General features: G+C 35.0%; 1 protein-coding gene across 1 annotated transcript; it reads left to right on the top strand.

Moving 5' to 3' along the window:
• LOC107095643 (sodium-dependent noradrenaline transporter-like) lies at positions 1-25,751 on the top strand. Its single transcript, XM_015391827.1, has 14 exons — positions 1-929; positions 2,093-2,224; positions 3,355-3,589; positions 9,171-9,309; positions 10,208-10,342; positions 10,611-10,714; positions 13,003-13,127; positions 13,208-13,320; positions 15,719-15,847; positions 17,888-17,987; positions 18,305-18,405; positions 21,882-22,049; positions 22,651-22,722; positions 24,019-25,751. The coding sequence occupies exons 1-14, from the start codon at positions 632-634 to the stop codon at positions 24,040-24,042; spliced, it is 1,875 nt and encodes a 624-aa protein (XP_015247313.1). The 5' UTR covers positions 1-631; the 3' UTR covers positions 24,043-25,751.
• The last annotated feature ends 1,279 nt before the right edge of the window (positions 25,752-27,030 follow it).

The following is a 27,030-nucleotide window of genomic DNA, read 5'->3' as shown; positions in this document are numbered from 1 at the left end:
CTTCAGAAAGGGCTGTCTTCCTTCAGATGCATCCACAGCGCAACAGCATCGGGTCATGGAGACGCGTCAGTAGCTTTCTGAAGTACGGGAGAGCAGCCTTAAACTGAAGAGCTTTCTACTGCTTTAGTAACTCACCCATATTCTAGGACCTTTTTATCTTTGACTGCTGCCTGTTAATATGTCTTAAATCTTGGTTCTTTGCTCGGTACGTTTGGTGACGCACTGGAGCAGATTTCTTTTGGCACTTTCTGTTGCTGTAAATTAGAGATCATGTTCCGTTTTAATACTGTTCTTGTAGCAGAAGCACATGGGCATCAGGTCGGTCTCCTATAGACAAAGTTCTGTCGCTTATTACCCAGTTGAGGCTAAACAGTGATTTCCTTAGTGCGTAAACTTTACGCGCGAACACCAAACCTTTCCCAACATTTTTTTTTTCATCTTCTCTTGTCTAGCTGATGTACAAAGAGCTGTCACCTGTAGTTAAGCTGGAGAACAATCTTTTGTCACTGTTTTTGTCAGCGATACTTTTATCCCCAGTCCAGCGCATTAACTTAGATAGACAGCCCTACCAGAACCCGCAGGGGGCTGTGAGAGCATCGCGCCGGTGAGTGCGCTACTCATTGCAAAGAAGATGAACATCCAGATTCTACCAGAACACAAACTTTCATCGGTCGCACCGCTGAAACAGTGCGATGTGGAGAAGAAAGAGGTAGAATTGATACTGGTCAAGGACCAGAACGGAGTCCAGTACACCAGCTCCTGCATTATTTCCAATCCTGTAAACCACGCAGGTTTGCCCGGAGCGCCTCCAGAGAGCGACCGAGAAACTTGGGGCAAGAAAATAGACTTTCTCTTGTCCGTTATTGGTTTTGCAGTGGATTTGGCTAATGTTTGGAGATTTCCATACTTATGCTACAAAAACGGAGGAGGTGAGTGAGTTTTGTGTTTCATTACTAATGCGCGTAAATTATTAATAAAAATACTAATAATAACAACAATATGGTCTTCTAATAACAACAAGAATGTATTTATTTATTTTACAACAAGTAAAACTAAATGTATTATTTACTTTTTACCTAAGGCCGAGAATTTGTGAAATTTAAATGGTGAAATTGAGTTTAAATAGGAAAGCGTGAATTTTCATTCATGATTGAGTAAATAACCCATTTTATATTTCTTTTGTCTTATTGTCAACTGTAGATTATGATTTGACTTTTACCTTATTTATATGAACTTTCCAGATCTATAAGCAAACGCTTTTCCAGTTTGGATCTCATTAAGATTTTTTTGGTCATTTTATTTTTGTAAATATTTATAATATTTATGGATACATTTTCAATAATATTTTCAGACAACAGTGTTAAGCTGAATATTTTTGTGTTTTCTGAAATTGAAGAAATGCCTTAGTAAGTTATGCCCTGACATTTCAACCTCTTATAATATTTTTTTCTGTTTGAGTGCTCTTTGGGTTTATGTTTATGTCTGACAGCTGATTCAAGAACAATTGAATGCTGAACCCACATTGTGGTGAAAGGGAAAATAATACGTTTGTGTAGCTAAACCGACAAAGGATAGCTTAAAATAGGGTTGTTTTTTTAACCTCCCACATCAATGACAACTGAGTCCTGACTGGAAGCTGTGCCCTGTCCTCTGTTTGTTTTTGTACCCCATTCAAATGTAAATAATATAAAAAAGATCTGCATGTTTTTCTCTGCAACTTCTGTGCTCCTTATCAGTGCTGAACTTGCCTTTAAATAAGCCTCAAGTGAATACTTATTCATTACTGAAGATAATGCTAAACCTGTGATGGACAGTGTCAATAGCAATTCCATTATCTGAGCTTCCACTGGTGTGGATGTGCCTCTGAAGCACAGCATGAAAATAGCTTTGAGCCTTCCCACCATTTTTCTAAGAATATCGAACCCCCCTAACCCTTCTGGTTCCCTTTTTTTATCCTCAGCGCTGACACTCTTGTTAGCAGCAAGAAGAAGTGTAACAGTTTTTGTTTTTTTTTAACCTATAATCTAAACTGAAAGTAAATATGCTAAAGAAAAAAAAAGAAAACTTGACTCCCATTATTTCTGTTTTTCAGGTGCCTTTTTAATCCCATATACTCTTTTCCTGTTCATTGCTGGGATGCCACTGTTCTACATGGAACTTGCCTTGGGCCAGTACAACCGGGAGGGGGCAGCTACAGTTTGGAAAATATGCCCCATCTTTAAAGGTAGATATTTTTTCACAAATACAGATTTGCAAGACTCAGATTAAGAGTTAGTTACAATAAAAAGAAAACGTTATATCTATTGACTTCAGTCTCTTTGTTACATTTTAATCTTGTAGATCAGCATGTTCTTTCTTCATTGGCTTCTCAAGTGTCTTTGCCCTTTGCTTTCATCCCTTTGTTCTTCTCCGGTACCCCCCTCAGAGGTCCAAAAGAGCCCCTTGTAACTAAAACCTGCCACAGCGGGTCACCTATTCTTTCTAATTGTACTTGCAACATTCTGTTCCCCTTGCAACATTTTGTTTCACTTTAGTGAGGGAAATTGATGTTGTCATACATGCCAGCATTAAAGAAACGAGGGAAAAAATACAGAAAAACAGCCACTTTTTATAATTTCTCTGGTTGAGATCATCTGTACAGTCCAAATCATGCATGAAATCCAACTGTGTTAAAATAAATTTTGTATTTTATGCACTTAGTAGATTTGCAATAAACATATTTCAATTTTTTCGTAAACTTTATAAGATCTAAGAAGATGTTGAGTTGCTATCAGATGAGTATCTTTTAAAACAGCCCCAGTCTGTGCTTTTGTTGGCTTCAGCACCAAGGCAGGCGGGTTTGTTATTTTCCTGCGCAGAACGAGAAGGTGAAGGGTTTATGAGGCTTCTCTGTTTCATGTAAAGAAATCACATTCCAGTAGAGATGGAATAACACAACACAGGCTTCATGTTCTACCCTAAAAGAGATCAAAATGATGAACGGTTAGAGCTTATGCTTTGTAGATAGCAATACTTCAGGTTTTGAGATGTTTACAGATAACAGTGGTATTACATGCACCTGCTTCTATAACTTTGATGAAAACTGAGAATACGTCATGAAATAAGTCAAGAAAAACCCCAATTAAAAACAACACAATAAATGGCTGTCTCTAATAACGAGATTAATTGGATGAATTAACATATTTTCACAAGAATCAACATAAGTCTTATACTGTACACATCTCTGCTTTCTGCCAATGAAAAACAGTAATAACAAAAACAGACTTATGATTTTAAGAGTATTAATTATTTCATATAATATTTTTCACTTTTCATAATCTGTTATTTTCTATCATTCATGTTTTTCCCCCTTAGGTGTTGGCTACACAGTCATTGTCATAGCCCTCTATGTTGGCTTTTACTACAATGTCATCATTGCCTGGTCGCTCCACTACCTGTTCTCCTCCATGAGACGTGAGCTTCCATGGCTGAAATGCGGCAACATCTGGAACAGCATAAACTGCACTGACCCTGAACACATCAATGGGTCTGTCCTTGGCAATGGTACTTATGCCAAGTACAAGATCACCCCAGCAGCAGAATACTATGAGTAAGTAAAATCTGATGACTTTATAGTAACTTTCTGTGCTTATTCGCATTGCTTCTCAAGATGTTTAACAAATTCTAAATTAATTTCCTTTTTTATCACAGCAGTAAAAAGACACCGGAGGCAGTAGAGAATGTTTGTTAGTCCACATTCTGAATTGCTAAAAATGCCTCATTAATCCTTATTAGCAGTAATGCTGGCGATGGCATCAAAATCCCAGTCGTCTATTTTACTGACTTGCTTATCTTTATAGCATTTTGGGTCTGGGGCATTTGCTCCTGCTTAACTCCAGCAGTCAACATGCAGGAGAGGAGGGAGATAGGTTACCCAAATGGACAGACAACCATGCACATACATAATTACATCTAAGGGCAATTTAAGTTCCCCAGTTAAGGTAAGCTGAATTTGTTTTTAATGTGAGTAAAACACATTGGTGTTAGACATGAAAGAGACCACATGCAGGACCAGGACTTTCAGATGAAAAGTAACACTGCTAACAACTGTACAGACCATGCAGCCCATCCTAATGATTCAAATGAAATAACTTAAGAAGTGATTGTGGTCTGAAACTGCTCCTTAGTAGTCTAGTAGTCATCATCTACCACCTGTTAGAGAATGATATGACAATGGGACCTATTTCTAACAATTATTTAAAATGTTATAGAAGAAAGAGCATGTAACATAAGTTTGGTACATGTGTTTCAGTTATTATAGGTCATGAAATACCTACAATAAAATACTCATCTAACTTTGGGCTTGTCTACTACTAAAGCATATGAATAAAAATAAAAATAATGGAACTAAGCCAAACAAGGCTTGGTGAGGAACTCTGCATATTTTGTCATGATGTGTAGAAGAGAGGATGGTAAAAGCTGTATAAAAGAAAACAAAAAACTCCCCAAAATGTCTAAGCTCACTGCTGCTAAGTAATCAATGCACAACAGATGATTTGTGGATAATTGGGCAAAATGTATTTTTAATGCAATTAATACCAGTTTATTTAAATGTAACCCTTGTAAAATACATTTCATCTCCATCTTTCTAACAGGAGTAAAGAGTGAGTTGTTGATTTTATAAATTATAAATGTTTTGTCCAAAGTTGGTATTTTCAGCTTATCTTGGAAATATGATTGTTTTTTTTTTATTTGGTGTAATCTTTGAAATTAACCTGTCATCTACTATCATTAATTCCTTGCATATAATGATTTTCATGAAGATGTAGCTGAGTTAGTTATCAGAGCATAGGGCTTCCTTTTTTATGATTGTGTTCATTAATTCAACTCTTATTTTGGTTAGCTCCTCTCTGTAGAAATAGGGCAACCAGCGACTGAAATTCAAGTATAGAAACCTAAAATTGTCCAACTATAAGTGTTTGCACTACAAAAAGTGTATACATAAAAAGTTCAAATGCACTCTTTGAAGTGCTTGAAAAGAGTTCCATCTGTTTATACTTCAAAGACAGCCAGCTCTTCCTCAGCTTCTGTGAAGACTGTGTAGCCCAGAGGAAGTCTGTGGGATGACTTAGACAATACAATGGACACATGTAAGGCTTGAAGTGCAGAATACGTTGAACACCATCAACACCAATAACTGATATTAATAAAGACCTGGTCCCATTCTTTTAAGCAACACTCCAGCTCTCAGTGTTTATTTAAACAGTATCCCTAGGTTATATTCAGTTTTCCATGAAATGCCAAACCTGATATGTTGAAGGTATGTAAACACTTTTATTAACCAAGTAGCTACAGCACTCACATAAAAGCTTCATTGCCGAATTACGACACACATTATAGACAAAGACTAATAAAAGCAGGAGGGAAAATATAACTTTTCATCCTGTTTTCAAATATTATTTACATAAAAGAATAAGAACATATGCAGCCCGAAAACAATAAGACACTTTGAGACAAATCTTCCATTTGGTTTGCCACTGTAGGGGATAATAAATCCTCCTGCTTACAGCTTTAGGAACAGGAGCAAAGCCAAGGCACAGCATGAGGGAGGACAACTGAGTCAACAATTCAGTTGCTTCACATCTCACACTCCTCTGCATCCACCAACATTCATGAGTTTTGTTTGTAGGAAAGCCGTCATTTGAAGAAATTTTTAACGCTAAAGCAAACTCTCAAATGGAACATTCCTTCATGCTGACGTCAGGACTGACCTGAGCACTTTTTCTAACGGGGAGTTTAAGCTTTCAAACTGGGTTGCTTAATACATCAAAAACACCTAAAATGTTAATGGTTTAGCTGACTTATTACTTAAGACGAAAGCACATAAATAGGCTATAAACATCAACCCCCTCAAACAGAAAAAAGAAGAATCATTGGAAACTATAAATGTATTTTAACCTTTTAACCACTGATTGCTCTCCGGTAGGCCCTACAGGCTTAATGTGCCAATAGGTTTTAGCTAAGACAGACTCTCAGGGGTTAATTTCTATATGGTCTAAGTACAGGTGGAGGAGCAAGGGATGTTTAAAACTTGAAATACTAAAAAATAAGAGCATTTAGGTTGCTCTGTACCCCAAGCATATATTTCACTGACAAACAAAGCAAACGGTTTTTCAATTAAAAATAATTCTATGTACACAACACATCATACATACAGCTTTGACAATGCTCTGAACTGAATATATACCAATTTTAGAAACCTCTGAAATCTAAACAGAACTCTGAAGACCCTCATTACTGTTGCTTGTGCAATGTCAGGAAAAGAGTCAAGTCCAGGATTAGGTTGCATGCACAAACCTGGCAGTTTGTTGGTGCTAATATGCATATGGGTTCCCCACAATACCAAAATGGGACAGCTTTGAATTTTCCCTCTCTAGAAGCATGTTTCAGACATTGACACCCTGGACAGGGCGCCAGTCCATCCCAGTGCAACCCAGAGACAAACAGGACTAATATTAATACTTACATTATGTAATTTATTTATCTTACTTTATTATTGTTTTAGGTGAAAAATAAATAGCTATGAGATTTATAGGAAAAAAAAAGCTTTGGAAACATTTATCTTTCTGCAGTAGCCAAATGTCATATTAATACATTTCAGAAAATCCAACATAAAAAAAAAAATACTGTATTAATTGTCTTATGTAAAAAAATATAGATGGCAGAATTACTTGACCACAAGTTACAATTCATTTCAATGCATCTATTCCTGAATCATATGTCTCCCTATCCTGGTGTCAGGTTTTACAGAGATGCAATAACATAACTATCTCATACAGGTGTTTTGAGACAGAAACTCATCTAAAAGTTGCAGGTCACAGGCACTCTAGGATTAAAGTGTGAGACCTTTTGTCTGAGAACGGTCCAAGACAGAGCCTTTCTTTGTCCTACCCTCTCAAACGTAATCTTGTGGAATTTGACAAGCACCACTAGGACTTTTCACATGGCACTAACATTGAGCTTCTTGGCACCAAACACTGCAAGTGGATTTTAAGTAAAACAGTGGATAAATATTTGGACAAGTACTTTTTATTCCCTGTTAAATATTTGGGAAGATCTGTGACAGGCTTACCAATAAACTGGCACAGGTTCTTCAGGAAGCAGTGCCTTGGATGTTTTAATTGTTCCCTGCCTCCACACACCTGACTTATATACATTGATGTTTACCAGGCCTATGTAGCCCTTAATGATGGGTGACTGCAATCATTTGAATCAAGTCTTTTGGAGCTGAGAAAGAACTAAAACATTCAGGACAGTAGGCCTTGTGGAGCAGGATTAAACAACCCTGCTTAAGGTTTTTCTTTGAAATGTCTTCCAATAGAAATCTCTGGACAACTGCAAAATTGTTGGTTCAAAATGATGAAGCATGGGCTCCACAGACTGAAAAAAGGCAGCTAAAATAAACAACCTCCTCTCGTTCATCAAGCAGAAGTGGGAAAACAGCAGTACTAATTTCACATTCACCACATTAAAATCTATATATTAAAGAAGGATAACAGTATCGGATCAGTGTCTGTAAATACTCCTGTTATTTCACCTGTTAAAAGAATTCTCAGCTGCACATCCACCCAATTTAGGCAACAGATAAACATAACAAATGTTACATACCTTTAGGCTTGAGAAGTGCCAGGTGTCAGGGAGGTTTTTTTCTTCTTGTAAAAGCAATTGAAAAGCAATTCCCCTTGAAAACCATGCTCCAAGAACTTCTTATCAGGGACAGATGAGTGCTCATAATGGTTTCTAAAGTACTTTTACCTTGTCTAAATTCTCATCGTCACTAAGAGAAATATACCAGATAGCTAAGTGTATTCTTATTAGCATAGACACTTTGCAGCAGGCATTCCATTAAGAGCTTGCAGAAGGAAGCAATATTTAGACAGGAAAGGAGCTGCCATTTGTCTTCCCTTGTTTATTTGCATTATGAAGTAGTTCAGACCATGTAGACCTGCTTTAGCATTGGCTAAACAAAATGTTTGATATTAACAATGGAATATTGATGATTTTACTTCAAAAATGAGGTAAAACCATCAATAGCTAATATAAAACATTTTACTTCATTTATGAGTCTGTTTGGTCACGTAAATCAGGGAACATATATGTGACTTCCTGTACAGTCTCAGCAAACTTTACCTAAATGTTAGCATTGAAATATATTTTTTAAAGCCCTCCCCTTCAGCTCTGATATCTATCTAAAGAATACTGCTTTAAAGTAAAATCCCAGTGTCTTACCTATACGGCTCTGTTTGATACAAAATATACATATGCATTAAAGCATGTGGATGAGTCTTGTTCCAAAGCTGTTTAAATCAAATACAATTATCAGTCTAATTAGTAGATCAGTAACACCCAAGGCCAAAACCTTATCTTATATATTTGTTTCTCTCAACTATTTATGTAAATGCTGTCAAATGGTTTATGCCCTGTACTTGTGTAGCCAAGGCAATTTTATTTATGTAGCACATTTTAGTGGCAAGACAATTCAAAGTGCTACACGAAAAAGCACTTTTATTCATTAGGAGGACTTAAAAGTTACTCTACAATTAATCATTCACACCCACATTCTGACTAAAGGTTGTAAAGTACACTTTAGCCACAGCTGCCCTGGGACAGACTGACAGAAGCGGAGCTGCTTTACACGTGCCACCAGGCCTTCTAACTAACAATAACATTTAAGAAAGACGGAGTGACGGAAAACCACTGGTTATGGGCAAACCCCTTTTTGAGCTGAGCCACTGTCAACCCACAGTTAGACTGCTTTTTAATTTTACTTATCGGTTGCTCTAAGAACTATGTTCAGAAAATGTAAAACCCATGAGTCAAACAGAAAATAGAAAATTAAAAGGTTCCTTTTTTGTTGTTTTTTGGCACTTTAATTTAGTAAAATATTTTCTATCCTTCTGACTGAATACCATTGTAGGCCAGTAAAACATTTATAGTATTTCAAATATTTTATTTGATATATATATAATTTTTTCTGTTCAGCTTATACTCTAAAACATGAAATTTCAGAGCAGAGTTCTATGATAATAAAGCATAAGGAAATGTACATTTTTAGTCCTGTCTACATCATTAAAAAAAGAGAAAAAAACAAACAAACAATAGGCTGAAGAGGATTTTTCTCTCCAATGCAGACGGGGTGTGTTGCATCTCCATGAAAGTAGAGGTATCCAGGACCTGGGCTTGCCTCGCTGGGATTTAACTCTGTGCTTAGTTGTGGTTGTCTTCATCCTCTACTTCAGCTTATGGAAAGGTGTCAAGTCTTCAGGCAAGGTATGGGCCCTTTGCATCATCTGGAATTGTTTTAATAACTCTTAGAAGCATTTGTATCTAGTTGTATTAAGCATAACTTTCATTGTAGTTTAGAGGAAGTGTTAAACAGTGATTGCTATGGCTAAACAGGACTTTGAAACCAAATTAAATTGTTACTATCTATTATCCTGTAGGATTTGTCGACAAAGTATTTTATTACAAAGTCTTCGGGCTCTGACTGTTGGGAGTAATTGTTTCTGGTATGATCATTAGTATTTATAGTTTGTCTTCATTAACACACGAAAAAAACCCACAAAAAGCAAGATGATTAGTAAAATGTACATCATTAACACCAAAGCAGCAGAGTGACCTGCTGAACCACATAGCGTGACATCTAGGCCAGATCTGTCCACCAATAACTAAGTGTTACATTGGCCTATAGGTAAAAGTGGTCTTCACAGCCTTTATTATTACACTACTGTAAGTCTCAAGTCAGATCCAGTATTCACTGCAGCATTAGACCCACTGCTTCATCTGAATAGAAGACTGCTGGTATTGCTGTAATTATTCCATTACAATAATTAATATAATCTCAAGTGTTGTCCTCTATACATTTTTAAAGGGCATCTTTTTTGTGCAATTTAAAAACTTAAATAAAACTTTCTATTGATGTAGAAAGTGACATATAAAAAGTTTTCCTAGGGCAAGAGAGCCTATATAGTTATTGGGGGTAAAATGTATTTAACAGACGCTTAGTTAAGAATATACAAACAGTGTTATCACTATAATGTATGTTATATAGCAATGTGCTTATGTAATTTTCAATGTTTAGAGGTTGAGCACAGGAAAGAGACTATTCATGTGTTTTTTGATCATGTATGCTGACCCATATTGTTTATTTGTCATGTGAATATTTTAGGTTGTCTACATCACAGCGACTATGCCGTATATCGTACTGTTTGTGTTGCTCATCAGAGGCATAACTCTACCAGGGTCCACAGAAGGGATCAAGGCATACCTTAATATTGATTTCAACCGACTCAACAACCTAGAGGTCAGAAATAGCGGTTTAAAAACTTCACCACAAAGTTTTTAAACCGCAATTACCATACTGCTACACTTGTGAAAGTAAAATCTGTTGGGCTCTTTTTGGCATCAATACAATTATTCTTATTGCCACATTGCCAGACAGGACACTGTAAAAAAAAAACAACAAAAAAACTTCGCCACAGTTTTTGAAAACTAATTATTCAAACTGTATATCTATTTCATATTTTCTCGATGGAAAAACTAAAAAAAAAAATGTGTTATTTAACCTGTAGGTATGGATCGATGCTGCTACCCAAATATTCTACTCTCTGGGAGCAGGTTTTGGTGTCCTTATTGCGTTTTCCAGCTATAACAAGTTTAACAACAACTGCTACAGGTAAGGCAGTTCACAGTAAATTGTTGATAATCAAGCCCAGAGGAATATCCTACATCTAAGCAGTGTGTCCAAAACATTTTCACAACACATTGGTGATGCTAATCTGTCTAGTTTACGTTATTGTCCTAGCATTTAAGGACAGATAAAGTACAGACCAGGAAAGGTTTCAACCTTTATCTGGTATACCTGTTATTTTTATTCTGTGTGTGTGTGTGTGTGTGTTTTTGTTTTGTTTTTGTCTCACAGAGCCACTGTTCTTCTAAACACAGCAGACACAAGGTTGTGAGCTTATCTTTTCCAAAAATTGATTTGCTGTAGGGGTGCTGCTTAGGACAAATGCTGTTACCTGAGGAAGTCTAGCTTGAGGTTGAAAACAATTAAACAAAATTTAATTAACAAGGTTAAACAAGTTCAAAAGAAACAGACAAAACAAAAACAACAAACAGTGTAGATAGGTAGTTCATTTATGGCAAAAAAAAAAAAGTGATCAATTTACTCTGGATTTTAGAGGTAGAGCAATTCCAGTTGAAATACACATGAATTTTATAATACAACAAGACTATGATATAAACAGCGGACAATGCAGTAAAATATGTTTTGATAATTTTTGACTTAGCCAGACATTTTTTTTTATCTGTCATTACGGCTACTGTAACTCATAATGGCAATGTAGTAGGGATTTTCAGCCGTGGAAATAATGCAGTTTATGCCAATGCTAACAATAAGAACCTATGTAAATGAGGGAAATTTGGCAAGGCTCTAACTGAGGTGACAGTGTGTGAATAGATATAAAAAAATTTTATGTTGTGCTGTATCAATGTCTGTGCCAAGAATTCAAGCTGTTCTAATAAGTTTAAATATATTATATTTGAGATTAAAATCATAGTTTTGGCTCTTATTGCAAAATTAGCAGGGAATTGTGCTTCAGTAAATCAGCTGTTTACTCTGTAAAACATATGCTTGTTGGAATGACCTATGAACTTTGGTTATTTTCTCTACACCTGATTTACAGTGAAAATTAATCCAGGTTGTGCAAGACATCTGAAAAACTGCCACAACGTGAGACTCAAACATGAGTTCATAGATTAGGTTTAAGGTTAGGAAACTAATTTTGAGTTGCTGTTATTGGCATGACTGGCTATTGACATTAGTATAAAATGTCAAAATATGTCAGTGTGTTGCCCTTGCTGTTTAAAATACTATTTATTAATATGGCCACCAAACACTAAACTACTAATGCTTCCAAATAGAAAAACTTGGTTTAGAAAGCTCAATTAGAAGACATGATTAAAACAATGCATCTTTATAGAAGCATAGAACTGCAAGGAACAATATAAACAACAGATGATAACTGGGGATTCAGGATATATCAGCATTCACATCGTCAATGTCGGTAATTTTTAAACATGTTGATATTGTTCTTTTTAGTAAAACTGGGTTGATATTAACAAATTGTGGGTGCTTATTTGAAGTAGAGAAGTAATGGTGGGTTTTTCATGATGTCAAAAGGGTAGAGATGTGTATAATTTAAAAATTTGGTGAATATTGGGTATCGGCCGTAATGACAATATTATCATCGGCTATCAATATATGCCTAAAATTCCATATTGGAGCATCCCTAATGATAATACACTTTGGCTGATCACCAAACTGCTTAAATGTTTTTTTCAGACATTTTGTAACATATTGTTCAGAATCTAATGAACTACTTAGTCTTGTCATTTTTTTCTTTCCCTACTAAAGATTTGTCTTAATTCCTTTTATATACCTGACTAATGATCAGAATAAGTGGACAGGACAGCGGTGTTCAGTGAAAACATCTATAAATTGTTCACAGCTCATACAACTAGGAAGACAAGGAAAGTGGAAGGGAAGTCAAATGGAAGGAAATTGCTCATTCAGAGGCTTTTGCTCCTTAAACCCAGGAGGTGGCTGAGGTCATTGTGACCTTATTTATTTTGTCAGTGGTCACGGAAGAGCTTTCTAATTATACATTGAACCACTAAACCTGGAGCTTTGTAGGTTCCAGTTGATATGGAGTATGTAAAGTAAACAAAGCTAAGTTTAAAGGCGCGTAATGTATATAAAATGTAATTGAACAATCATTCACAGAGTAAGTCAAAGGACGTTAGTTGAAGTAGAGCGGCAAATATTCAACTTAGTCTTTATGACCCCTTAAGCCAGACTTCAGAACTGTAGAAAGCAAGAAAGTAAAATAGAAAATATATTTCTGTCTAACTTTTCATGGCCAAAGACCATTTTTACTTTTCTGCAATTTTTCAACCCAGGGATGCTCTCTTGACCAGCACAGTGAATTGCATCACCAGTTTCTTCTCAGGATTTGCAATATTCTCTGTGCTCGGATATATGGCTAAAAAACATAACGTCAGTGTGCAAGATGTCGCAACAGAAGGTAAGTAAGACTATAGTGATACAATTATATTATCTCTAAAGACCCATTAGAATCTTAATAATTTCTTTTTGTTCTTACAGGGGCAGGTTTGGTATTTATCATCTATCCAGAGGCAATTGCAACACTACCAGGCTCAACATTTTGGGCTATTGTGTTTTTCATCATGTTGCTAACTTTGGGCATTGATAGTTCGGTGAGTTTGTTTAACCACTCCACAGGTATAAATAATCTAACAGAATAGGCATGTTTTCAGGATTTGTATTAGTGACTTTTGGAAGAAAATGAGAGCCAGCCAATTAAAGTCAATTACCGGAGCTGAGAATTTATTATTTGCATTCCAAAAGCTTGGTTGGAGGAATGGCAACTACCAGCATGGCTATCTGTTTGGTAACTTGTGTAACCAACACTACAACTCAATCAGTGACGTGCATTTTATAATAAATGTCTTCTGATCAGTTTGACTGTTTAGTTTGTTAAGTGCAACTTAATGTGAAGTTTAAAAGTCTAGCAGAGCATGGAAGAGTAGATTTGCACTGAAGAATTAGGATTTCATTTGGCATATTTTTTATACATTATTTCGACAATGGATTGGCCAAATTTCAACCAATCCCAAGAACAATCACACTGTAGAACCCCAGAGATGGTCACCATTAATAGGAAAAGCCAAACCTGAAATATATTTTTCTAAAGCACTTTTGGAGAAATTTGTGGATGATAGTTGTTATGTCATTAAATATAGAATATTTACTGAGTGTAACATAATGTTAAAACCTCAATGATTTACATATTCTGATGAATAAAGAGTAGAGACAAGTGTAACTTTTGACATATGCCCATTCTTTATACAAGCAAGTTGTTGTCTAGTAAAACAAATCATCCCAAACCTTAGTTGTTTATCAACTTTTGAGAAAAATATAGCTATTTAATAGATGCTTAAAAAAACATTCCAGCAACTTAACATGCAGCAACATAACATGCAATTGAGCTAACCGGACCGGACCAATGCACACTCAGGGATAGCCGACAACTGATAGGTTCCGCAACTATTCAATGCTCGGGCTATACTGTACCAACAGGAAAATGAACACACATCATAGCTTCACATCTTCATATTCAAGTTAAATCTTTGAACAATGAACAGATTTTCATAAAGCCCTCGCTAATAAATCTACACGCATATTTAAACCTCAAATCTGTTTAAATGAATTATTTGGGAATCTGTATAACATAAATACGTAATGGGTTAACCAATTATTAATTGTTAAATTGTCGTTCTTTTCATGACTTCCACACTCCTTGATGACTTGTAGATACAAAGCTTTCTCTCTTGTCATTGTACCCAAAAACTTGCCCTGAAAAGAGCAGGCTTTCTGTATTTGCCATCATTGACATTAGTACATTGATTCGAACAATTAATCAGTTTAAGGTTAAGATGCTTACTATTAAGTTGTCAAATTTTTTAAAGGACATTCCAGTTGCTGATGAATGGAATGACATTACAATTGAAAGTACCACTGCTGCCACCCTCTGCTTTAGAGGAGAATTGCTTGTTCCAGAAGTTATGAGTTATCCCCATGTGTAAACAACAAACTTTGTACTAAAACAAATATCTACAGAAAATATCCAAATGTTTACCATCATAAAATGTTCATTGTGTAGTTTTTACATGCAGAAAATAGCTATCTATTGGCAATAAAAATAATTCATGTTAACATTTAACAAAGCCATATAAAATATCGGATATCCTGCATGTAGACGATATAAACAGAAATATCTGTTCACGACAAATAGAACTGACCTTGTTAAAGGACCTACTGTATCTAAGTGTACACCTTGAAGCTTTCTCTTTCTGGTTCAGTTTACTAAAAGAGATCACTTGGGACAAACTCTTTAAAGAACAATTCATATGGTATATGTATTAAATAACCATGACGCATGACAACAGATTTTGATGGAAATTGTAATCTTACTCGGATCAGAGAAGTTACTTAGGCTTACAGAAGGAAGCTGCTTACCAACAGGGGTCACTTTGTGGGAAGTGGCTGCGACAAACAGGAAGCGAAGCATTTTATACTCCAGTCTGCCACATCATCACATCATTACATCATACACGTTTTCAGATGAGGATCCATGGCTCCAGCCCCATCAAGATATTACATTTTGTTTTTAGCTGAAGGACACCTCTCTCATTGCATTCGCAAATCTTTGCCACGTACAGAATGAATATTATAACTGTATATAGCCAGACCGAGGAACTACCCTAATTAGATAAACTACTGGGGAAAACATCAGTTCTGACACGCAACAGGCAGCTAATGAACTCACACATAATCAGTGATAATTACCCTAACAATTTAAAAAATAACATAGTGTTGGGGCATTTTCTTTAACTATATTTAAATCGAAAACTGATTTTGTTCTGGTCTAAAATGTCCCAAATATAATTCAGACAATAATAGCAGAAATGTTATCATTAATGTTATTATAAAACAGTTACCTTTATTTACCAAAGGAGTACAAGTTTCAATCTATTTTAGCTCCACTGGTTTAGAGAAACCTCTGACTATCAGGTCTGTGTCTGTTTTCCTCAGATGGGCGGCATGGAGGCGGTTATTACAGGTCTGTCAGATGACTTCAAGATCCTCAAGAGAAACAGAAAGCTCTTCACGTTTGCCACAGTTTTTGGAACCTTCCTCTTTGCACTGTTATGCATTACTAATGTCAGTATCAATATTTATGATGCTTCTTAAAACTACATTTATTACCTTAGTTTACTAAACAGGTGTGGTAAACATGCTGTGAAATTATTTAAATTAACAGTTCAAGTTTTTTTGTTCCATTATGAAACCGTGTATCTGGAATACACTTGACTTAAGTCTTATTATTTTATATCTTCATGAGAAAACAGTCAGAGGAACCTCAGTCTCTGATTCAATTAAACTGTATCTATTCTAATTTGCTGCCAGAAAAAAAAAACAGTACAGTTTTTGTTAAGCAAAGCTTTGATATCAAAATATGTTAAATGATTTCATAAGGGATTCCTGTGGTTTTGTATTAATTTAAGAAAGAAAAATCTAATTGGAACAAGAACATTTTCCACATATGGCCAGTATCTGATATGGACTAAATGTACCTCTCGCTTAAGAGGAGAGAACATGTTGTAAACCCTCATCCTTGTTCCTCATAAATTATTACAATTTTTGCCAACTGACAGCCATAAATGAGTTGTTGACCTTTTTCAGATACATCTCAGTTAACATTAAAAAGGCAATTTTTAGTGAGAAAAAAAATTCAATTTATCATCCAAAAGGCTCTAATTTTTTTCATTTTTTTTATTGTTCTGACTTCATTGGTTTTGTATTTTTCAGTGTCTTTATGTTGTTTTTAGCCATTACAGTAAAGCAAAATTTCCTTTACAGTTAATAAAGTTCTGGACTGAACTTAAACTCCAAATTCAGTTAGAATACTACAGAAAATAATGATTAATTAAAGAGCTATTATGCCATAGCTGTCATGGTTTGTAGAGCAATAGGAATAACTGCTGAATAACAGTTGTCCAATAGCCAAAGTAAGGTCAAAATATGCTGTACTGAAGAAGTTGGTGGCTCACAAAGTGCAGTTTCCAAGTATAGTCTAAAAAAAGATCTAAGGAAAACTCCAATAACCTAAATCATGAAAGGGTTTTGAAAATTTTCAATGATTTGAGGAGACCTATAACATTAGATGCTATGAGTCTGTGCTTCAAGAAACAATATCATAGGCATCACACATAAGCTACCATGGACCATATTGATAGATTTTTGTGAAGATCTAAGTAAAGTTATAGAAGAAAAAAAAATCTACATCTAGATAAGTCTTTTTTTCTTCAAAAAAGTGAATTTGTTGTTGAATTTAGGAGGTAAATGCAACACTCAACAAGACAGTTTACAATTAAAATAGGAAAAAAAACAATTGCATTGTTTTATTTAAAGTGCATATTATCTAATTATCTATTTCTAGAGTAAAAATTGGATCCCAATCATTACATTGGCAAATCATTCCATTGACACTTCATCTTATTGATCTACTCAAATCAAGGGTAAATGCATTTAATTTAAGAAATGTTGACTTATTTTTAGATCGCTTGTGCATTGAGTTAGGTCATTGTAGGGTCCTTGATCTATTTTATCAGTTGAAATAATTTATAAAGATTCCATTTTTGAGGAGGACTTGGCATCGCCCAGAGTACCAAAAGCACTAGTACTGTACATCCTTTAATGACCATGGTACCATGCTTGATCAACCAGAAAACTCACCTGATATGGGTTGTGCGTAAGTGTTGTCAGTAGAAAGGAAAGAAGCACTAACCATCAATTTGAGGAGGCCTAGAATTAAAAAACAGGAGTTCAGGCTTTTTTCACATCTCATCAGAGCCACAGGCTGATCAGTTCCTCAGCAGAAAAGACTGAAGATGTTATTCTTGCAAAAGAAGCGTTGACCATTACAAGGTGCATATACACTGCAGTACATGGACGTTTAAATGGATTGATATTAGTTTGTTATAAAAACAAAACTTACTGGTCTTTGGCCAAATACTAATATTCAGAACTGAATTTTGAGGATATATCACCTGTAATTCTTTAATGAGCAATTTGAATTATGGTACCCTGTACAGTGTGTAATTGTTCTACCCTGCATGCATAAATCCATTTTAAATTGTATAAAAGCAAAAATAAAATCTAAGTTTTTGATTATAACTTCTTTTCTGTCTTTTTCTGCAGGGTGGGATCTATATTCTGACATTGTTAGATAAGTACGCAGCAGGGACCTCTATCCTTTTTGGTGTGCTGATTGAGGCAATTGGAGTTGCATGGTTTTATGGTAAGAATTTAGAGAAAATAGAACATTATAAGTAAACACTTTGTTGGTCTTGTAAATGTAAGAGACAAAAGCAATAACTTAGGAAATAAGGATCACATTGCAAGCAGAAAAAAGTGCAATATTTGGGTGACATCACTGTAATTATGATGAAATGAGTGAGCACATGGATCAGCAGGTCATGACTGATGTTTCAAGTTAAAAAAGAAATGCATTCCCTTGAAACAAAACACATGCTGCAATTTTGTTGCAACAACATAATCCTTGTTTTCCAACTTCCCCATCTGCTGTAGCCATTTAACCTTTCATGCTCTCTGCAGGTGTGGACCGCTTCAGTGAAGATATTGAGAGAATGATGGGCTTCAAGCCAGGCCTTTACTGGAGACTGTGCTGGAAATTTGTCAGTCCAGCTTTTCTTCTGGTAAGAGAAATAGGAATAAATTCAACTGCTTTCCTCTGGTATTATCCACACCAAAAGTCACTCAAGAAAGTGTGACATAAATTGATAACTTTTACTAACTAAAGTTACTTTAAGTAGTAATTTCCCTTATCATATCAGAGTAAGAATAAGTAGATGGAATTAATGTAACAAGATGAAGTACACGTGTGTAAAAAATACAAAAAACTTACTTAAAATCAATCATCAGTAACCAACCTTGAGACATGTTGAGAAAAAAGGGAGGTGTTTTGACCTTTGGTACTCATTCACTTGAGTTCTTTGCTGACAAGTGAATTTAAATGTTTGAGACCCTGTGAGCCGTTGAGGAAACACATTTCTCTGTCTGCAATAATCCAGCTGTGGGTGCAGACAGCCATGTCCTTCCTTTAATACAACTGATTTCTATACCCTCTACTGGATATGTCAACACGTGCTAATATATTTGAACAAAAAATGTTAAAAAAGAAATACAGTGTTGACAAAAAAGCTTTAAATCTGTAAAAATACACATTGTTATTTTGTACTTTTTGTTTTCTTTCATTGCGAAGAAAAAAGGTCTAAAAATGAACCTTCCTTAAAGGAACATTTTATTCATATTGAGAAGCCATGCTATTTTCATTACAGTCGGGTCAATGAACAAGGGAAAGATGGGCTCATTCCATAAATGCATAAAATATGTTGAAAAACACATTATTAGCATATTAGTTATTTTAAGTCAAAACAACCCAATGCATCTACATATTGTAGCTGTCTCCTGACTGACTTAAATGGCTGGATAGTCATACATGGATGGTCTGTGTGAACTCCAGACACTCCAGAACCAAAAACTCTTACATGTTTGTAACATTTAAATCTGCTTGCTAGAATTTTACCTGCTTGCCAATAATTGCTAAAAGGAAAGAAAGAAAAACTGTACTGCTGTAGATTATATACTTCCCAATCTCTCCAACTCTTAATATGTAAAAGATTTGTTTATATGTTTGTATTGAGATAGAAAACCAACGTTACATAAATCAAAGCATCGGGCTTGAGGCAAAGGTTTTCAAAAATTTTTGAAAATGTCAAGACAACAGCACAAAGAATAAAAAAAAAATCTAAATTGCTTGCATAAGGATATCTATCTATCCATCCATCCATAAAAGGGGTTCCCAAAATTGGGATTAGAATGGTTTTTATGATCATTGTGATGTGATCCCTGATGTAAATGGTGGTCCAAAATATACCATGAATTATAAAAAAAAAATGTAAGTATCTCATGAAATAAATGAATATACCATGAAATAAGTAGACATTGATATTTATTGAAATATTTATTTTTTATTTTTCTAAAAAGATAGAGAGCCCCACACATATACAGTATTTTTAGGGCGTCAACAGTCATTTGCACTGTTATTTTGACGTTACAGGCTGAAAAGTTTTGATCCCTGCTCTATGCAAGCTTCTGGTGATATAGAACAAAAAATGAAAGTCAGTTATTCCACACGTGTGATGTCTTTAGTTGGGTTGACACTGATGGCAAAATACTTTGCTATTTTCACTCTACTGATGATTTTCTCCAGCACCTTCTGTCCCATCAGCTGGATAAATAGCTCACACACAGTAAGGGAAAGACTGGATATAGTCTCTCTGCCAGGCTTTCCAAATTTATCAGCATGAGCCTTTGAAAAAGGATTAAATTGACAAATCAGCTCCATGCAGCCAAGATAATTTTCCGTTGTTAGACTATTCAAGTTTTTGGCTATCTCCCCAGATAGTAAGTCCCCTCTTACTGCCAAATACCTTGTTAAAGTCACAACGCTCTCCATGACCTCTGTCCATACTGAAACTCTCATTTAATGCCATTTCACACTCTCTCCTCCTCCAATGGCTTTGTTCCTTTTGTATTCTGTTGGTCCGGTTTATATTTTAACTTGCTGCACCATGTACATTTAAATGAAAGCTTTTCATTTCACTCAATCTCCTGTTACTTCTGGTGTCTCCCAGGGCCCTTTCCTCTGTCCACTCTTTTTTTTTTCTCCTTCCCCTCGGCTCTATCCGTCACTACTTCAATATCAAACTTCACTGCTATGCTGATGACACCGAGGTATACCTTTTCTGTCAACCATTCACCACATTATTCCCTTCTTAACTCTCGTCTTCAGTCCCCACTTCACCTCTGTCCTCCATCATAGCCTAGTCACCTTCCATCTTGACTATTGTAACTTTCACCTCTATAGTCTCCCAAAGAAAACACTCAATAAACTTAATTTGGACCAGAATTCTGCTCCCCTTATCATCACCCTAACCTCCTATTTTCATCACATTACCCCAATTCTAAAACAGCTACATTGGCTTGCCATCCAATTCAGGATTCAATTTAAGTTACTCCTCCTAATTTTATAGGCCAGCCATAACCTTGCCCCTCCCGATTTGTCCAAACCTCTCCATATTTACACCCCCTCACGCTCTAGCAAGTCTTTCTCTTCCATTTGTCTCTCTGACCCCTCCTTCAGCCTCACAACAATGCGTGATAAAGCTTTTCCTAATCCAGCTCCAAAATCAACTGCCTCCGTAATGTTGACTTCTTGACATATTTTGATGAACATGTTTTCTTTCATGAGAAACTGTCACATTTCTATGCTGACGTGTTAACATCCGTTACTCAGTCACTTTGGGAGTTTTGAGGCATCGGCAAAAAACAGTCAAAAACTAACTATTCAAATTGTGAAGGAACAATGTATGGGCAATAAATTATCTAGTCAATGTGGCTTTATTTTACTTGGGGCAAACAGATACAGGAGATCTGAATCCTAAGTGGTTGACAGAGAACCTAACCATTTGCAAAACATATATCTTAAGATCAGCATGTTACCTCAAAACCATAGGCTGCTCAAAGCAGTAGCCATGCATAGTCACAATACTTTGAAAGCATAAAAAGATAAACACTATGAAAAGACACTTTCACTCCTTTCGTATACTCCCTTTTTACCATATTAAAGAATTTGAGCAAGAGTGTCACATAAGGCATCACTGTAAATTTGACACTGAAAAGATATTGTCATGGTTTTGCTTCGACCCCTGAAGCCTACTGTAGTCTTTTGTTTTGTTCATTCAAAACGAGTTAACACAAGAGAAACATTTTGCTGTCAATGGTAGCCAATTGTTTGGTTTTGATAAACAACTTGCTTAATTTTCTTTAGGGTACAAAAAAAAATTAGCTTATTATGAGTTTGGGTTTATTGTGTGGATACATAGGCCAATATTAAAAGATGAATAAAAATGCTAAATGAATTTTCAAAGCACTGTGTGCAATTCTTCTGACAAAAGAGGTTGTGTAGGAGAACTACTGTATGTGTTTGTATGTTTTACAGAATTGGGAATATCTTAATATTACCCCCAATTTTATAAGTACCATGTTTTTGGAAATGCACAACAATTAATTTGTCTTTTTTATTCTTTTTTTTTATTCACTTTTACAGTTTGTTGTAATAGCCAGTACACTGACCTCAGGAGGACTGAAGTATGATGACTACACTTTTCCTTATTGGGCCAACCTTGTGGGCTGGGGAGTAGCAATGTCCTCAATGCTGTGTGTTCCCTTATATGCCTTCTATAAATTCTTCAGTGTTCCTGGAACTTTCAAACAGGTCAGTATGTAAGGGTATATATAAAACTACAAAGAGTAGCATATTTTATTAGGTTTCCCAATGAGTAATCATGTACTTCATCAGATATAAATGTAACTTTTTTTGAAAAAGGTCTAAGGATAAAAATAGATCTTAGAAAATATGTTTTGCCTGGCTCAAGAACATGGAAATAACTTGTAGCATGTTCCTCATTATCAAAGCACAGTCTTTGCAATCATCAAACAAGAGAAGGGCTGTATTTTTAACTGTTGGCAACCTACTAGTATTGTCTTTACTGCACTGGGGGGGATTACAAGATCCGATTAACAGTTCTTTTTGAGAGTTCAATGTTTCTTATATTTTCAGAATGAAATAAATATTTCTTTGATCCAAAAGGTAGGGCCTAAATATTTCTTGTAAGTTTTTGTGAGAAAAAAATCTCTAAATATTTCCCATGTTTTATTTCATCTTTACTTATCTAATGCACAGGGAAATTAACATTTAAAAGCTTATATTATGTGTGGTGTTAAAGTTTAATACGTTTTAAAAGGTAAAGCATATTTTCTGAGTTTCTGAGATTCTTTAGAAATCTAAATGCTGTTTTTCTATCACTTTTTTGCAGAAAATAGCCTACTGTATCACTCCAGAACATGAGCATCATTTGGTGGCCGAAGGAAATGTGCGGCAATTCAAAGTAAGTGCAACATATTCTCATCCATTTAAAGACGGAAAGTTGAAAAACCGTACAAGGAAGTTTGTATTTAAACAATTTTAGTATTTGTGAGTTGAGGTCTAATAAAGTTTGTGTTCTTCGAAAAATGTAAAAGTTGATTAAGCAAGTTAATGCCTCCTTAGAATGGCATTAAAAGTAAGCCAAAGAAATCTTGGAGATACCTCCTGGGATTCTATGATACATGTTACAGTAGAAAACACAGTTTCTGATATTTTTGATACCTCTTTATGTGGCAGTAATTTCTATCAAAAATCTGTACACAGTCTGTTGATTTTGGAGACATTTATGGAAAAAAAAAATCATAAGATCTTCATACAATGTTATATTGAGAACCCTCAGCAGTAGGAGCTGTTGATATTCTGCTATGTTTTTCTGTGTGGAACTGTGTTTTAGTAAGGCAGTGCTGAAAAATCAGACCACAGAAAGAGGCTAGAATTACATAATTGGGCCACGTATTGCAGGACCTTGCTGACACATCAAGCATAAACTGAAAAAACCGAATGGAAAATAAAAAAGCTAACCACACCAACAGTTAAATGGCTGTACCTCAAATATCTTAGTTTCTGGACTCTTAGGCTCTGCAAAAACAAGACTCTCAAAACGAAGTCTTGATGAATAATCTAAACTCAACATTAAAAAATGTATATTAAATAAACAAAAACCTTACAAAGCTTATAATCTCCTGCTGCTTGCAAATAGATATCAGCATGTACAATACTACCATCTTTTTAGACAGAGGAAGATGTGTGCACCTCTCAAAATTATGCACAACTTTAGAGCTGGAAAACTTCAGGAACGTTTGTTCCTATACAAAAAAATGTCATCAAATAAAGCTTCAATATTTACAAAAAAAAACAAACTGTAAATTTCTGTTTGTATGTAATACCAGATGTAATGTGTACTATTGTGCTAGATGTCCAATAGTCAGCAGGAAAAACATATGTAAACTCTATAAAGAGTGCTGTAGGGGGTGTTTGCCTAAAATGATGAATAGTTGGTGACCCAGTTATGTTTGAACTGTCTTCCAAATTCCAGAGACCATAGGAGAGTCCTGATCTAGTGTGAAAGGGCCTCAATAACTCAAAAATAGAAAGGGCAACATTCGGAAGTACAAAATACTACATGTATTTACAGTAGTTTGCATTTAAACAAGAAACAAAACATTATGTTAGGTTGCATGCAAACAAAAAAAAAAAAAAGCTACTGAAAAGAAAACAACATGTCTAAATCTAATAAAATCTGTCTTCTGTTTTCTAGCTCAGACACTGGCTGGCCATTTGATCACAAATACCCAGAACTCTGTCATCCATCATTTGGATTTCCTGTGTGCCACCAATGGTTGGATAAAAAAGGAGAGCAGTCGGCTCCAGTTTCTCCCAGCAGCTGATTTCCTCTCCCCAAGCATTAACTACACAATCCCTTTGATGGCTTCAGGCACTTTCATTTCAGGGTTAAAGCTATTAGCATCTGAAAGAATTCCACCACTGCTAGTTTAAAATAATAACTGTCAGTCCTTCAAGGAAAATCATATGGATTTCTATAGCCCTCATTAATGATAGCTTTTACCATGGTTATGTACAGATGTCTCTATTACTTGATGGAAGGGTCACAAATCAGACTTTGATCTCATCGCCTTGTACTACTATACAGTACATAAAACCAAAATGTTCTGGTGATGAAGATTCTGGCTATTTAATTAATTACAGTATTGAGAAACCTGTTGTTCTTTCCCTTCTGTTAGCACAGAGGCTTATCTCTGTCAGTGCCTTATTAAGCGAGACACTCCATGTTTTCCACCATCCATCACCAAAAAGAGTCAACTGTGTTAACTCAGGAACCAACAGAGATTATAACAGTTTTAGTAACTTCTTATTTTTGACTTAGCCGTTTGACAATAACACCATGAAGCTGCATAAAATCACCTAATTAGCAAGAGTAAAGAAAAACAGGGCCAATAGAATAGTTGTGTTACACTGCAGAATATAAAAGGGAATATTAGATGCATGAGACCAAAGACTTTAAAGAGCCGTTTGAGACCATAAGGATTATTAAGACCTGAAACAGTCTTAGTACCCAGCCTTTGTCTCAAAGACTAAGCTGGGACTTGGTCAGTGCCTACAGTAGCTTATAACTTCAATTCACCAAAACAGATGGCATTGTTTTTATTGATAGTTTTATATTATGCAACTTTTGCTTATTATTATTATTATTATTATTATTTTGTGCAGAACGAATATGTGTGGCTTATTCTGCTAATGAACAATGAAAAAAGGAATGATAGAAAGTAAGAGACAAAGAGAGTGGATGTGTATAATGTGTTGATACTTTTTTACCCTTTAACCTTTTGCTTGTGAAAAATATATATATCAGAGGACTGAAAGCTTATAAACACCTCTTTCAATATATTGTATATCAGATTTTATGGTAACTGCGTAGCAGGGACTTTTATGTTTTCATTTTAAACATATAACTTTTGTATTCATTACAATTAAAATAGCCTATATTTCTTTTAGAAGTGATGTTCTTTTACTGATTTTTTTCTTCTCTTTTTTTACTAAGGGGAAAAAAGTTGAGTATAACCTTTAAAAAAATACTCTTGCTGAAATAGAATTAAGTCATACAAAAAAAAGCAAATATATGTGAAGTATATAGGAATACATGATATATAAATATATTCTTTTGTTACATCTAATCTTGTATTTAACAGATTGTTTAAATTGTGAAAGTAAAGTATTTTAAATGTAACTGTCCATAGTCCTAAAATGTTTAATGTTTACCTGAGAGCAACTATTTAGAAAAAAAAGATATTCTTCAGTGTACCCTGGGCTACTTTGTCTATTGAATGTGATCAAATACACCCTGCCTGGATCTCCTGGACCATGTTTACAGAACTGTTGTGTACAAAACCAATGTCCAGTTGAACGTGAGTGACAACTGTCTATACAGAAGTCTAAAGTATTCACAATATAGAAATAAAAGAAATATTCTATACACACTTGAATTAAACGTCTTTTGTTGTTATTAAACATTCCGTGAAAAAAATTATCAATATTTAGAACCAGAGAGGAATGGTGGTTGTTTGAAGCAGTCCATAAATTGAGGCAGGAGATGGTGTAGAGCCTCTACCAGGTACTGGTAATGTACTGGCTTATGGTCAACATTATTGCAACCATCCATGCACACACCGATGTATAAAGGGATCTTAGTCTCTATATTTCTTTAATTTGCCATTATTTGACCACCTTATTTTAGTTTATGAATCACGAAAGCTAACAATATGTGCATTTGTGAAGCACAAAAACAAATTTAAAGTTTTGCAGTCATTTACAAAACTGTCCAAATGGCTCTTGTAAATACATGAATTTTATATGCATCTGTAGATAGGCACCATTAATAATTATCAATAGTTATATTGTAGTTATTAATATAACTATTAATAAAAACATAATACAATTAAATAGACTTCCCCTATGAAAAATGAAGGTACAGCTATGATTCAGTTGTTACTTACATACTGGGTAGTAAACGTTACTTAATCATATTTACTTGAGTAACTTTGAGAAACAGAAAATGCTTTAAGTAATAATGCACAACACTGTCTATTTTTACTTGACTGATATCATGAAGTATCTCTATTCTCTGAGTAAATTATTTTACACACTGCCAGTAACTTCTAACATATTACCTATTGTAATTACTGTTTTTTTTAAGTTTTACATAAAAAAAGAAAGATTTGTTAAGCTGTTAAATCTCTCTTAATTTGCTGTTACTCATGGTAGTGATAATATTTATTTATATGTTTTTTAATGTTTGTTTTGAAAGGTTATTTATTATACTTTTTAAAGCCTTCCAACTTGTTTTACACAGTAGGAATAAATATAAAATACTGCCTCAGATGCTACAGACTATATGCTTATTATGCTATATTAGTGCTGTTTATTTTCTGATGCTATTTTAAATCTGGAAGAAATACACTTGTCCTTAGTCTGATGCCACCAATTTCATATTGTCACCCTAGAGCCTAGCAGCATGGTATTACATCACATCTCGTGATTAGGCTTCTCTTTAGGAAGGCTGGTTCGGGAACTCTTGCACAAAAACACATTTTTGCGACTTAGACACTGATTAGACAATAGCTTAAAAACAAATTTTATCATCATTGCAGATTAGGTGCTAAAAGAGCCACTTTATCTCAACTTGGAGCAGAAATTATTGTATTCTGCATCATTTGACCAGTGGCTAATTGACAGGTGGCATGTTGTTTCCTGG

This window comes from Cyprinodon variegatus, unplaced genomic scaffold (assembly GCF_000732505.1).
Source record: "Cyprinodon variegatus isolate N-32 unplaced genomic scaffold, C_variegatus-1.0 Scaffold22, whole genome shotgun sequence".
Lineage (NCBI taxonomy): Eukaryota > Metazoa > Chordata > Actinopteri > Cyprinodontiformes > Cyprinodontidae > Cyprinodon > Cyprinodon variegatus.
This window is presented reverse-complemented; position numbering and strand designations above follow the sequence as displayed.

Bases quoted from the DNA above. Each gene is read 5' to 3' on its own strand.
- LOC107095643 (XM_015391827.1), top strand. From the start codon at position 632: ATGAACATCCAGATTCTACCAGAACACAAACTTTCATCGGTCGCACCG. The intron at 22,050-22,650 runs GTCAGTATGTAA...ACTTTTTTGCAG, and splicing joins TTCCTGGAACTTTCAAACAG to AAAATAGCCTACTGTATCAC. The intron at 22,723-24,018 runs GTAAGTGCAACA...TCTGTTTTCTAG, and splicing joins GAAATGTGCGGCAATTCAAA to CTCAGACACTGGCTGGCCAT.